At 41.3% G+C, this 15,362-nt stretch overlaps 1 protein-coding gene across 1 annotated transcript in view; it reads left to right on the top strand.

The window, feature by feature from the left end:
- The window catches only part of GRIN3A (glutamate ionotropic receptor NMDA type subunit 3A), a 70,076-nt gene that overhangs the window by 30,978 nt on the left and 23,736 nt on the right, over positions 1–15,362 (top strand). The window contains exons 2-3 of the mRNA XM_086770813.1: positions 107–711; positions 6,709–7,756. Coding sequence (XP_086626939.1) covers positions 107–711; positions 6,709–7,756 — 1,653 coding nt within the window. The remainder of the gene's footprint in view (positions 1–106; positions 712–6,708; positions 7,757–15,362) is intronic.

The following is a 15,362-nucleotide window of genomic DNA, read 5'->3' as shown; positions in this document are numbered from 1 at the left end:
GAACTAAATGAGTGAATGTGGGATCCTCATATAAACATTAAACAAGCGCATTAACTTTGGATCAAGCATATTTCTGATTGGTTTTCTTTCGTATTTTTAACTACAGAATCCCCTTCACCTGCAGATGAGTTTAGAAAACTCACGGAGTTCTGATGCTGATGTCACTTTCTCGATCCTTGCGATGAACAACTGGTATAATTTCAGCCTGATGCTATGCCAGGAGGAGTGGAACATCACAGATTTTCTCTTCCTCACACAACAGAGCTCCAAGTTCCACCTGGGATCCATTATAAACATCACAGCAAACCTCACTTCAACCAGTGACCTTCTAAACTACTTACAGTTTCACCTGGAGAGCATCAAAGACACAACATCCACCATAGTGATGTTTGGATGCGACATGGAAAAAACACGGAGGATTTTTGAAATAACCACCCAGTTTGGTCTGATGCCTCCGGAAATTCACTGGATTATTGGGGATTCACAGAACGTGGAAGAGCTGAGGACAGAAGGCTTGCCACTCGGTCTCATCGCTCATGGCAAGACAACAGAGTCAGTCTTTGAGCATTACGTGCAGGATGCAATGGAGCTGGTAGCAAGAGCTGTAGCAGCAGCCACCATGATTCAACCTGAACTGGCCCTTATTCCAAGTACGATGAATTGTATGGACACAGATGAAAGGAATATCACTTCAGGGCAGTATTTGTCAAAGTAAGTTTTTGTTGGTTTTTTTGTTTGTTTGTTTGGGGTTTTTTTGGGTTTTTTGGTTTTTTTTTTTTTAGCTAATATTTGTGGTATAGAAGAAAAACAATTTTCCTCCCACTCCCCACCATTCTCAGTGGTCTATTAACTTTCCATAATACACACATTTGTTTCAGTATTTCCTCCTGCTTCATTATTTCTGAGCAAATCAAGAGAAGCGTGGCCAGCAAGGGCGAGGGAGGTGATTCTGCCCCTCTACTCCACCCTCATGAGACCCCACCTGGAGTTCTGTGTCCAGTTCTGGAGCCCCCAGCATAAGAAGGACCAGTTGGAGAAGGTCCAGAGGAGGGCCACAAAGATTATCAGAGGGCTGGAGCACCTTTCCTATGAGCACAGGCTGAGAGAGTTGGGGCTGTTCTGCCCGGAGAAGAGGAGGCTCCGGGGAGACCTGATAGCGGTCTTCCAGTACCTCAAGGGGGCCTACAAGAAAGATGGGGAGCTGTTCAGTAGGGCCTGTTGTGATGGGACGAGGGGTAATGGTTTTAAAATAGAGGGGGGTAGATTTAGATTGGATATTAGGAAAAAATGTTATACAATGAGGGTTGTAGAACACTGGAACAGGTTGCCCAGAGAGGTGGTGGACGCCCCATCCCTGGAAACGTTCAAGGCCAGGCTGGATGAGGCTCTGAGCAACCTGATCTAATCGGTGATGTCTCTGCTTCTTGCAGGGGATTGGACTAGATGACCTTTGAAGGTCCCTTCCAACTCTAACCATTCTATGATTCTATGAAATAATGAAACTTAAACTTAGTCACAGAGGGAGATTAAGCCAGTTGTAGAAGACACCGTTCCACAGAAGTAGAGATCAAGTAGTAAACATAGGCTGTGCTTTGAAAGTATCTTGTATTTATGGTTATGCATATAGGAGGGAAAAATCAGGGCTAGTGTCATGTTCTCTGAGGTTTTGAGGTAGCTGAGAGAATACAAAACACAGTAAGAATATTTGTACCAGCAAAGCAGTCAAAGAGTATAAAAGCAGATGTGTAGCCCTTGCTAGTATGCTTCTGTGGAGAAGGAAAAGAAAAGATGCACCTTGACCACCTTGACTACCAAGTGTTCTCTCTGATGCTTGCTGCAAGAGGCTTCTCTTTCAGCTTCTGCTAAAACTGTTCCTGTAGACCACTGTACGTCACTGTACTGAAGTTATTGCCAAAACTGCTTCTGGATTCACATCTGGAAATATTCTGGATTTTAACATATAAGAGGAAAAATTGCATAGTTCCTCTTGAAAAGAAACAAAGATCCTTGCTGAGGATGGGAATTCATCAGCTGGTTTACGTCTAGTGACTGTTGCGTGTTTTCCCCCCTTACACCTGGTTTTCAGCCTACAGATTTTGTTGCATGGAGTTAAGATAGAAGTTCTTGAAGGTTTTTGTATGTTTACAACTTTTTTTGAAATGGTATCTGAGATATGTCTTCACAATGATGTGGTAACAGCTCTGCTCAAAACACAACCATCCTTAGTCAGCTCTCACTCATATCTTAGGGGTCAAAACCCCCCTGTTTCCAAAGAGTGAAGTAAGACTTGGGAATAAATACTGCACTGGCTTGCAATATCCTGACTGACTTGAGATACTAATTTTTTAATTATTCTAGGTGTTTTAACTAGATCATACCTAAGTTCCTGAAAAGTAAAACTTGGCAAGAGGCTTCTTGAAGTAACAAATATTTGAGAACAGTAGTTTTATGAACAGACTTTTTGAGGGTTAAGGAAGGGACAAAGAAGGAAAGCAAAATTAAAGCCCTTGAATGTATTCCTGCAAAATATTTTTTCACCATTGTTTTCTCCAGAAAACTATTAGTTCTCTCATGAACAGTGGCTGCTGTACCTTTTGTTATATTTTGGGAGATAATACGCGATTTCACATCTATGAAATTTCTTAGCCCTTCATCTCACTAAAGATACTGTGTGAAAGAAAAAAAAAATGCTCATATGCTTAAAGACAAAATAACAGGTTAGCTAAACCCCTGTCCTGAATCACTGCAGCTGTTTTTATAGTGTGTAAGTGAGACAGATATCTGATGCTCAGTACTGGTGTAGTTGAGTTAGCAGTGTAACTGTTAACTTGCAATATTACCAATAATTTCTCAGGCATGAAGCCCCAGTGAGCAGCTTAACTGTGACCAACCTTGTCCATTGCACGAGTGCTTTTAGGCAAGTGGTGCGCCTCCAAAGATGAAACTTTTATCCGGTGCTTCATTGAGTATTTGCTAATGTGGGCGTTTTTCTGTCTGGATGAACCCATCGGTCTTGATACATAGCCTTGGAGCTGTGATGGGCAAGGACAGAGAACGCAGAGCAGCACTGAGCTTCACCGCCATTAAATGTAGTGTGTAATTAAACAGCAGTCCCACAGCTAAAAGCTGCCTCAGCTGGCACCCTGAGCTTTCATGGCCAACACTGCACTCATACATTGGCTGCGCAGACATTTAAATACCACCCGAGAGCAGAATGACTGTGAACAAGACCAAGATCTGGTTGATGGCAAACCGTGCTTTGACCTATATGGATATGGGTATGGATATAGATGTAAAACCCCGTGAAGATTGTACTGTTGTAAATCTCCACCCTTCGTTCCTCTTACAATGAGATCAATGTCCTGATCAGTTCCTGCCTGCTCATGAGACCATCCTCGCTGATGGAACAAGGCATTGAAATTTCAAAGCCTCATCTTCTCTTATAGATTTAATTAGTTGTACAGCTTTAATTCTGCTTCTTGAGTAATTTCCACAGCCTGCTATTGGCTCGCCCATTCTAATTCTTGCCTCCAGTAAAATTTCCAAGAAGGATGTGGAATGACCAAGATATCAAGCTTGAAAGAAAATGAAATCATTTAATTAAATCATTCTTAAAGATGCTACACATTTACTGCTGCTGGAGTGTGGTAGTGCTGCTAAATCTTTAATGAGCAGGTCTTACAATAAAGCACATGAAAAATAAACAAAGCTGACATGAGCGAATGACACACTTTGGACTCATTGGTCAAACTGAGATGTAGTAAAGCTTTGATACACCTTCACAGCCTATGGGTGTGATCATCAGCTCACACATATTGACGTACCAGCAAGGAAATTAATTCAGCTGTCAGACTTGAGGATCTGGCCCTTCACCTTCTGAAATTTGGACACATCTTCTTTCCATACACACCTGTCAGCAGCCCTGCTGAGAAGATACTGCTCAGATATTGCCAGTGCGTCTGTGCGATGCTCAGCACTTGTAGTTCTGAAAGATACATGCTAGAGATTGCTGTCTTAAATAATGTAGCCAGATTCCCTTATCTATTTCCTAGAGTTACTGAGAGTTTTTACATCAGGTCCCTGGCGTGAGTCTCACCAGTGCTGTACACCGTGTGCAAATGATGAGCAGCCGTAGCCACTCACATATAAAACAAAGTGTATCTCCCTCATGGTTCCCCTCATTTATTTTGATTAATGTCCTGTCACCACCAAAAATACAGAACATGCAAATCAACTGCAAAAGTAAGCCCCTAACCTGATAAGGTAGCAAAGTCATACATTTAACTGCTACTAAATCTCTCAGGTAACCGCTTCGCACACAATTCAACCACAGGACAGGTACAGAGGGCTCGATTCACCCTCATGGGCACAATTATTTCTACAATGAAAGTCAGAGAACACAGTGCATAAATTCCACTGTTCTTGTTCTGCCTGCAGAAAATAAATCTAATGCATTATTCCACAGCTTCATCTAATCCCAAAGCACCTGGTCTGCAGCATTCTGATGTCCATGCTGTGCTATACTAGCAATGTGGGGCCAAATTCATCAGAACTTGGCTAGCTTATTCCATCTGAGGACTTATCTCCCTCAAACTCAACATTTTGTGAACTGCTGTTAACGCTAATTTCCACACTTAAACAATTATTTGGGAATTTTACATACAGACCCATCTACACATGCAATGGTTTTACTCTTATTGTTGTAAGTGATGGCTTCAGCATGTAAGCCCCGCAAGGCTTGTAAGGAAGTAGTTACACAAGTTTTTGTAAAGACTGAGGAGGAGAGATAAAAACCAGATAGGTTTATGGGCACAGAAACCTTTCTTTACTGCTTAAGATTGCCTTCCCCTATAAACTTTGTCTTAATAGTGTTTTACGTACAGAAACATGCAAGTACACCATTAAATACGAAACACAGGGTAGGGGGAAAGGACTAGTCAAACAGTGGCAGACACCATGGATTAATGAGGTTACGGTTTCATTTAGCTAACATGAGACTAAGTGGTAAAGGATTTTTAAAATGAGAACCACATTTATGCACTTATCCCATTTGTAAATACCTATGTGCATTTTAAAGGGTTAATTACCAGTCCCAACTTGACATACGTACAGATCAATTGCTTTTGACAATATTGGCTGTATCATCTTTCTCCAAGCTCTACCTACTCAAAATAAACTGGATAAGAAAAATCTTGAAGCCATCTCAAGAAGGCTGTCACACACACAACCACACTCAAAGATGTATTATTAGTTTTGTAAATTTTCCCTTTGCTGAGACCAAAACCTGGTATGATCTTGAGATATACAGAGTCCAGAATTTTGACTGCTGAAACTCCATCAAAAATCATGAGAAGTCATCAAAGCAAAGGGTAGAGACTGGGCAGAAGTATGCATGCAGACACACTTGCTGGGATTTTATCCTTTTAAAATCAATTTAAGGTTATTTTTTATCTGCTCTAGCTATTGATAAACAATTAACACTACTTGAAGTTTACGTCGTGCTTATTGGGGCTGGAATGACAGCTATAGCCTTTATACTTCTTTCAATACTTATTTTCATCCAATTCCCAGAACTAATGTGAGGTGTTGCATTCTACTATGACAGCTAAATAGTCTGCCTTCTGCATGCCTCTTACTGAAAAATATGTGCCTGACTTACCTTACACCGTATTATCAGCAGTTAAACTCAGTTGTCTTTAGTATAATCAGCACGGTAGAACTCACGCAGGCTTAGTAGGGTCCCTCTACAGCCCCTGCAAAATGCACAGCAGCTTTCTTATTAACAAAGCGCAGTTCAGCTGGTCGTGGTGTTTACACTGAAAAGGATGTTCTCCTCACAACACTTATTTCCTGCTCAGATCCCTGCTCCTTCATCCGTGTCATTTTGGCCTCTTTGATGATGACTGACAACTACTTGCAAACATTGCCACCCAATGCAAAGGAAATGTATCACTTTACTCTGAATATCTACGATAGTAAAAGCCCAAAAATCTCAGTGCAAAATGTGCAGTGCAAAACTTCATGAGATCTGCTGCAATGTCAAAATTGCACTTTTAAGAACATTACTTTTGCAGATATTTTAGGAAACTTTTTCAGGAATTAAAACCGATATTGTCCTAACGCAGCCATCTTTCACCAAGTCTCTTCCTTCATTCTGAAGTGGCTAACAGCGATTTACCAATGCTGAATTTGCATTTTTGAGTCCAGATTGGTTCACTTCAGGGTGCTTGAAAGCTGTTGACAGCACTTCAGTAGCCCCTCTTATGTAAGCCAGATCTTACTGATATTATAGGTTTCTCTTGTAAGGACATTTCATACATAAGTTCCACTCTTCCATTTTCATACATATTTTTATCAAGGAAACTGACTACAGATCTGGTTCAGCTTAGACCTGACCTATATTTAATTGATCTATGAGGCAAAGCTAGCTAAAAAAAATGGTGTTCTCTCGTTTTTTCTAGTAAGTAAAAAGAATATCTTTCCTGAAGAATTTCCGTTTACTTTAGGTAAGATATGTAGGAGAGCATTCCCAAGTAATTCAGTCACAAATTAAGTGGCTTGTTCATCATACCATAGGAGAGCTGTTAATGATCCAGGTGTTCAACAACATCACAAATCTATTCTCTTAAACATAAATCCATGGTGTCTGCATATGCTTGATGACTTCAGTTGTCTGCTTCTGATTACTCTGCTTTCTCCCTCTAACAGGTTTTTAGCCAACACGACTTTTGAGGGTCTCAGTGGCCACATTAAAGTGAAAGGCTCCTCCATTGTCAGCTCAGAAAACAACTTCTTCATCTGGAATCTGCAGCACGACCCTGTCGGGAACCCAATGTGGACTCGTCTGGGGAGCTGGCAAGAGGGAAAGATAATCATGGACTATGGGATATGGCCAGAACAGGCCCAGAGACATAAAAATCACATGCAACACCCTGCCCGGCTGCATCTCAGAGTGGTAACTCTAATTGAGCATCCGTTCGTCTTTACACGAGATGTGGATGATGAAGGTCTTTGCCCAGCAGGGCAGCTGTGCCTGGATCCTTTGACCAATGATTCGGCCATGCTGGATAACCTGTTTGAAACCCTTCAAGGTGGGAACGACACCGTTCCCATAGAGCTGAAGAAGTGCTGCTATGGCTACTGCATTGACCTGTTGGAGAAGCTAGCTGAGGATATGAATTTTGATTTTGACTTGTACATTGTTGGTGATGGAAAATATGGAGCCTGGAAGAATGGCCACTGGACAGGGCTGGTGGGAGACCTTCTTGCTGGCACAGCTCACATGGCAGTGACGTCATTTAGCATTAACACTGCACGCAGCCAAGTGATTGATTTCACCAGCCCTTTCTTTTCAACCAGCTTGGGCATCTTGGTGAGGACCAAAGACACAGCAGCTCCTATTGGAGCCTTCATGTGGCCACTTCACTGGACTATGTGGCTGGGGATATTTGTTGCTCTCCACATCACAGCTATATTCCTCACCTTATATGAGTGGAAAAGTCCTTTTGGGATGACCCCCAAGGGAAGGAATAGGAACAAAGTCTTCTCCTTCTCCTCTGCCCTGAACGTCTGCTATGCGATCTTGTTTGGAAGAACAGCTGCCATCAAACCCCCCAAGTGCTGGACTGGAAGGTTTTTAATGAATCTCTGGGCTATTTTCTGTCTGTTTTGTTTGTCCACATACACAGCCAACCTAGCTGCTGTCATGGTAGGAGAGAAGATATATGAAGAGCTTTCTGGAATACACGACCCAAAGGTAAAGCATGTCTGTTGTTATTAACTCAGCCTTTTCTTCTTCCCAGTCAGAATTCATTGCTGCGTGATTTATGATTTCTAACAAAATCAGAAAGTAATCTGTGGACAAAACAGCAGTTGCACTCCAATTAGTTTCCCTCTGACAGCACTTCAGTAGGAAAGTTCAGTGAGAGTGGGTCTTTGAACATCCATAGACATGTAGGAGGGGATTTCAAAGACTGGGAGTGAGGAGTAAGGTGAAGGATTTTGGTGTTGCCCACTTCAGAGAAGAAAAGTGGCTTCTACATGCAGATAAAGGATTGGTTTTGGTTCTGAAGTCCCTTTGGCTGTAGTTGTTTTGATCAATTGCATGATTTGAGGCATCCTGAGATCTACTCAAACAAAACCGTGAAGACAAAACCACTGATGTTCTAGGTAGGATTTTGCAAGTATTTCACAGGCCATAATGGCACTTACAAAGGTGTTACTGGCAAAAATCCCCATGAATGCTAAATCAAATGGAGCAGAACTGAAATATTTTGAAAAAACCCTACCTTCTGCATCAAAACAGTGGAATTCACTTTACAAGTAGTCAAATATTTGATTTGCAATGTTGTTTCTGCTGGGGAACTGTCATGGGAGGAGTTGAATTATATTGTAGACAACTCATCTGCAAATAACCCAGACTTCCTAGTACTTTTTGGTAAGGTAAGGAAAAATGTAGAGGTGGGACTGCCTCTACCCGCTCTCTCCCCCACTTCCAAAGAAGGATTAAGGGATCTTCAGACTGATTACCATACAGTTTTGACTTCGTGAGTACAACTTCAGACTCACTTCCTCCAATGTTATCCACATTGTTTCTACTAAAAATATTTTAAACAAAGGACAATACTTTTTATGGTTGGCCTGAGGCACTTTAAATGGATTTATGGCTTAAAGCAAATTGCTACTAAGAATCTGCCCTTCCCCTCCTAGAAAAATATCATAAATATTACATCAATAACTTCATCAATTTAAGCCACAATAGTCCAGGAATCAATTATTTGTTTTATTCAAAGCATTCTGAATAAGCAAATCAGAGCTTTCAGCTGAATTTCCTCAGCTCCAGGAGTATCTCTGTTACAGTCATTGCTGTATGAGCCATAATATTGGCTTGAAAATGAGGTTAGTGCTCTACTCTTTGCATGGGCATCACCTCATCATCAAATGAAATCGTATCAGATGACATCCTGTTTTTCTGCATTGTTGTTGTGACCACAGATGGAGTTCCTAAGACAGATATTGGGAAATTTCTGCAATTGCAAGAAAATTAAATTATTCTAAAGCTATGCTGTAAAGCCTGGCTGTGGAGTTACAAAATTGAGTGCAGAGTGTTGAAGCATATCAGGTGCTACAAATACAGGCTTTAGTCCTGAGCAGAAACAGCGGTGACTCACGGTTAGTAACCTCAGTGATCCCATTGAGTCAGGGGCGTTACTGGCCTTTCCTGGACAGGCACTTCTCTGCTGCATGGACTAGATGTAAGATTCTGAGTCGTTAACAGCTTCCAATGTGGGAGTGAGACAAGGTGGACTTTATGGAAGAGGATTGCCTGCCATTACTTGAACAACAAAATAGTTTCATAGATTTCATTCATGCATTTGCCTCCAAAGTCTGTAGGAGCAGCTGTAATAGATGTCCTGGTTTAACCTTCTCTCACACAAAGCCTGAGCTATGTACTTTCAAAGTTCTCTCTACGGCTTGAAGCTTAGATTTAGGAATGTCTGGAACACAACAATGGCAGAGGTACACACACCACTTTTTAGTTAGTTACTTAAAGCATTTTTCGTGATTTAAACATCTTATGGGTTTTTTTCCATATCTGCTTACCTCTTTCCTTCTAGTGGTGGAGAATTTTCAAGAAGAAGGCAGCAGGATAAAGAGATAAACTTTTTAATTTTAATATACTTTTAAACATTCTTCTCCTGCTCTCAGGATACGTACGTCCTTGTAATGTGCTTTTGAAATGTATTTGAAAAATAAAGCCCAAAATAGAGGTACAGCCTTCCTGAGGTGATGTAAGACAACATACCATTTCTTCAGGCTGGCAGCCACAAACAGCAAATCCCATCTAAGACTGTAGACAGGAAGGCAGGCAAGTTGGGAAAAATTAAAAGGTTTTTTCAAGATTAGAAACCTGGTATCTAAAGTCAGTATTGCCAGGTATATGTATGCTCTCTGTTCTGCTGAACGCAGGAGTGGCCACTGAGGTAAGACAAACCAGAGCAGAAGGCAAACAATGGGAGGCAGGAGAATTAAGTTCCTGGAACAGGTCTTGAATTTTGGAAACTTAGTATGTGTTTTCCATCTGAGAGTCTAAACAAAGGTGGGTCACTGAAGCCAAATGTCTGGAGTATCCATCAAAGCTGGATACTCCCTTTCCGACATAACATTTCAGGTGACTTTCTACGGTAGGAGCTACAACATAGCCAGTAAGCTGCAGAAATATTAAAGCAATATTCTGGCACCTTAAAATCTTACTCTTCTAAAAGAATGGGTAATTTTGGGCCACAGCTGCCCTCTCTCTCTCATTTTTTAACCTTACACGTTTTAGACCATCATCTCTTGCCTCTGGAAACTGGCAAAGACAGCTTTTGGGGAATAAACTCACTTGAACGTGTTCCGTCTGCTGTTTGAGCACACTGTGGGATAACATGCCATTGACCCAGATGAAAGTTGGAGCACTGTCTCAATTCGCTCTTAGGAAGCTCTCTGCAGTACATGGCAAAGAGAGAGATACATAAATACAGGAGATAGATAAAGGAAAAACATTGTGTTTGGATCATTTTATACTGCTTTTATCTCTTCACTTATCTGAATCCCAGAGGCTCATTTCAGTTTTTCTCCTAGTTCCACATCTTTGGATACACAAAAAATTACAGTGTTCTTCTTTGTCAGAGTGCTTGGCAGACCAGATACGCTGTTATACAAGTTGAATTCCTTGCAAGGCCAGTTATTCAGCCTACAGGCATGCAAACCAGCAGCGTGCCTTTGAGCTAGTCCACTCATTTGTCCTACCTACCTGTAATGGCCTGGCTTGATTCCTGGTAGCTCCCACACCTGCTTATCACTTGTTTGTTGTATAGCTCCTTAGCCCCTTGGTGTTGATGTTACCCTCAGTTATGGTTGGAAAAGCCACCACCCAGAGTTTCTGTCCTTCACTGGGGCCAGTGCACATTTTCACAGTGGCAAGACTTGCTTGCAATAGGTAATGCCTTAAGACAGAGCTGGTGCTGGAGGACCACGTATGTACTCAGATGGGGACAGGTCAGTCTAGGACAGCTGGCCACTGTTATCCATTTCCAGATTGTGAGGTGGTAACTGCATTACAGATCTGCAGCAGCAAGCTGAGGCACGGGCTGAGAAGAGAAGGTGCATATGGATAAGCAAGGGCTCTGGGTACAAAAAAAGAGAATTTGCTACCATTCTACTTCAGAAGCATGTATCTAAATTTATGGCTGTTTTGTCTTCTAGCCAGTCTTGTGACAAGTCCAGATATTTATGTTTCAGATTCCAGGATGGTTTCCATAAAACGGTTCTATCTGCATGTGAGATGCCACAGACAGGGAAAATAAGAAATTTTCTGTAAGTACATAGCAGTGTCAGCTTCTTCCTTTGGCCAGAGAGCTTGCAGCTGAGGCCCGGATCCAGTAAAAGTCTTCATTATTAAATTCAGAAATAGGGTCTTGTATTACAAGTTCTCCCTAGGGAGTGGAGTTTTTTAGTAGCAAGGGGACTTGAAGCAAGTACTTTGCTTTCACAAAAGCACATGTTGGAGATGCACCGTAAAGTCAGGAGTGTGTTGAACAGTTCACATTATCTGAGGCAAAATAATTGCAGAAGCCCAGAGGACAGAAGAAACTTTTCAATCATGCCAACAAGAAAGCATGCAACAGCAGAAGCTGAAGAGCTGGACAGATTTTCCATAAGGTGGTCCAATGCCTGGCCCTTCTTTCTGCTAGAAGTGTCATTCTTTCAACAATATAATGAGCTTTTCAAGTGCTTTCCAACCATTGTCACTGCTGTGACAGCTGTCAGCTTTTCTTTACCATCTTTAGTATACACTTCAGTAGCTATGCCTGTTAATGTACTATGGTTATATTTTTACTTATCTGGATCACTTTACCTTCAAAACACCCTTTGACAATGGCAAAGTTCCTTTCTACATTGTATTTTAACAGAAAATTCTGAGCTTATTGAGAGTCCTTTAACAAAAAGGGCTACACCATCAGCAATTTCATTGTGTTATCTCACCTAACTTCACATGTCTGCAGAGGAGACATTATGTATGATTTAATCAGGCTGATACGCTTTTCCAGTTAGTTGGGAGAGGTAGGCACATTGGGCTGCTGTGGAGGACACTTGCTTCAGGATGAGATCACCCAAACAATTCCATGAAAGTCCCTCCTTCTCTCCATCATGCATGATAAGGTACTGGTATGGCCAGTTCTGATGTCTCACAAGTACCGTAGATGCCCCAAGGAATGCACTGCAGGCACCTACAATCACTCTGAGAAGCCCCATCCAGCAAGTCCTTTCAGCAGCCTTGGTCTACTTCAGGATTAGTCCTCAGAAATCTCTGCTTCTCTTCCAATCTATTGTCTGAACACTTGCTCTTATGAGCTGTCCATCTCTTTATTACAAAACTAAGCACTTTGAGTAATCCAGGCAAGATATTGCTGAGATTTTGTCACCCAGGAATTCAGTATGTACAATCACCCAGATTTTTGTTTCTAGAATTAAAATATAAAATGTGAGGCTGCAAGCTTTCATTTCTGATTCCTGAAAATCTCAGTTAATTTAGAGGCCTCATGGCCATTATTATATCTGTTAAATCTCCCTGTTACATGTATTAAAACAGACCATTTACCAACTGGCAAGTAACCGCAGATGAGCATTAGCAATACCAAACCACAGAAAAATAAAGGTTCAGCCACTTTGTAGGTTTTTGTCAGCATTAGAGGCATGATTCAAATACCCTTGCATTTAATGATCTTTTCCCTCAAGTTCAGCAAGCTTTCGAGTGAGGCCATAACTGTTGTGTGTTTATTGATAAATTTTCTTTCTGAAAAAAAAGAAAGCCTTCTAAGAATTACACTGAAGAAAATGCTGTTAAGGACTGCCATGGTCTTTCACCGCAGCGACTTAAGATGAATCATTATAAGGAGTGACACTTGCAGTGCTGTATATTAAATATATAATGAAATCGCATGAGTTTAAATATGCATTACATGCATTAAATTGTGTAGCACAAAAACAAGCAACAAACTCAGTGGAGTTAACAGAAATCTTACTGCTTCCATGGGATTTAGTATCTGTACAGGACTGTAGGATTCTTGGCTTTTTACAGTTAAAAGAAGTTGGCTGCAAGATCTATAGAGTGTATGTTTCTGTGCAGGAAGTTGTTGGACACAGGAAGGTCAGGACTCATAGCATCACAGCCTGCTAATTAACACGTGGTGCTTTTCTGAGTATTTACGAGTCAGTAAATGATTTGAACTCAGGAGGACTTGAAATGTCACAGAAACCAAAGTGAAAAAATCTCAGACAAAGAGAAATTAAGTATGAAGCTCCAGTCAGAATAAAGAACAAGTGTTGCAGAGCAATCTCATATAGGAATGAAAGACACCTGCAATTTATGGAGGTGAAATCTTGGCTTCTTTAGCTTCCCTATGCAATTTATGGTGGCGAACACTTGACTTGTTTAGCTTCCTCTTCACCTCTTGTAGTTACGGCTTTGAAGGTTCAGAATATGTCTGGTTTGGATCTTTATCATTCTGATATCCAATTTATCAGACAATACACTGCACTGTTCTCCAAATCAAGTTTCTTTTCCCAAAGAGACCTGCTTTTTATGCCTTTTTGCCCACAATTTTTCTTTCGGTGTCCTTGCATATCAACCCCTGTTGCTCCAGGTCTTCACCTACGTAGAACGCCTTGTAGTGTCACCTACTGCTTTGGCCACTCTTTACCTCATGATGCTAATTGTTCAATCCAAATAATGTAGGAGTAGGGGTGGAAGGGAGGCAGTCCTTCTGCCTTCATTGCATGTGGTATAACTCGTGAAGGTTGTTCTTTCAGCACCAGAAGGAATTACTATGTTTTAGCGTTTTCCCAGCTGTCTTCACATCAGTTTCTCACTCTCAAGCTGCAGTATACCTATATGTCTTGTCATTTAAAAAAAAAAAAAGGGAAAGCAAACCCACCACCAGAAGTAGCAATTGCATCATAGATGGGGCTCAGACTCTTGCAAGAAGTAAAGCAAGCAGAGAAACGTGAGGAGAAGATGTTACTGAAGTAACTGGCAGAGGAGCAGAGAACAGTGAAGATGCATAAGGTTCATCATATCGCCTGGCAGATGGAAGATCATCATACAGCTAATTTAGCAACATTGAGGATATTTGTTATTGTTCACAAAAGTCACGGCCATTGTGATCTATGAACGGAGACCTGGGCACTTGCCTGGTCACTTTCCTAGTGAGAGAAGTCCTCTGTCAGCTCCCACAGTGATCCCCTGGATTTCAGGGATACCAAGGGGTAGGCCCTCTAGGAAAAAAAAAAAAAAAAAAAAAAGTAGTTTTCATCAAGTACAATAAGATTTGACTGAACACCAGGTAAAGTCAAATACTGTTGTCCATACTTCACTGTGCAAGAGGTCAAGGCATCCAAATGAGCCTATCATTTTTCTATTACACTTCATGCTTAACACATGCCTCACTGTTCCAAACTGATCCCAAGAAGGAAAAAATAACATTTAGTTCCAACGTTGAATCTGTCAATAACAAGGGACTCCTTCTGATTTACCTTCATTTGATGCTTTTGAGCCAAAAGCCAATAGCAAATAACATATTGAAGAAATTAGGGCTGTGCTGGTAGATAGTTCCATGATCTACAATTAGAAACCTCTTCATCCTAGCAACTGGTGGCCGATTTGTAACATGAAATGGTTGTCAGTTCCTTTCCTGCTTTGCCTTACAAGTTCAGACAGTATCTGAACCCGCAGAGGGTTGTGTTCAGCCCTGGTACCTGGAGGACGATTGCCATATGGCCAGGGAGCAGGAGAACTGCCAGTGTTGCCCTAATTGACCAGCAGCAGCTGGAGCTGGAGAAATTTGTACCAAAAAGGCTTTGAAAGATGATTGTTTTGAAGGCAAGAAAGCTACTTACAGTTTAAGCTACTGTCACATTAGGTTTCCTCCTCCAGCCCTCAGCTGATCGTAGAGAACCGTGATAGCCTTTCATCTGCAGAGCTGAGCCTTGGGATGGAAGGACAAGAGGGATTATTTAACCAGAAATCTCCCATGTCTCTTTGGTAGTTTGAGCATGTATTCAGCCAAACAGCTCTCCTTCTCTTGCTTTTAATGCGAAAAAGATTTCACCTGTCTTAGAGCTGCATTAGCCGTGTTTTACAGGTAGGAAGCCAAAGAGCGTGGTCAATGAAGTGACTCAGTCTGGAGCATTTTTACAGCTGCTTTGTGCTGCTGAAGGAGAACTGGGAAAAGTAATTTATTGCCTGTTCGGAATTATATGTCCCTTTTTTTCCTTCAGTCTATCCATTTCTCCTACAATAGTTTACACTTAACTATCTT

The sequence above is a fragment of the Chlamydotis macqueenii genome, chromosome Z (genome assembly GCF_036417535.1).
Source record: "Chlamydotis macqueenii isolate bChlMac1 chromosome Z, bChlMac1.mat, whole genome shotgun sequence".
Classification (NCBI taxonomy): domain Eukaryota; kingdom Metazoa; phylum Chordata; class Aves; order Otidiformes; family Otididae; genus Chlamydotis; species Chlamydotis macqueenii.
The sequence above is the reverse complement of the archived record's forward strand: the minus strand, read 5'-3'. Positions and strand labels throughout refer to the sequence as shown.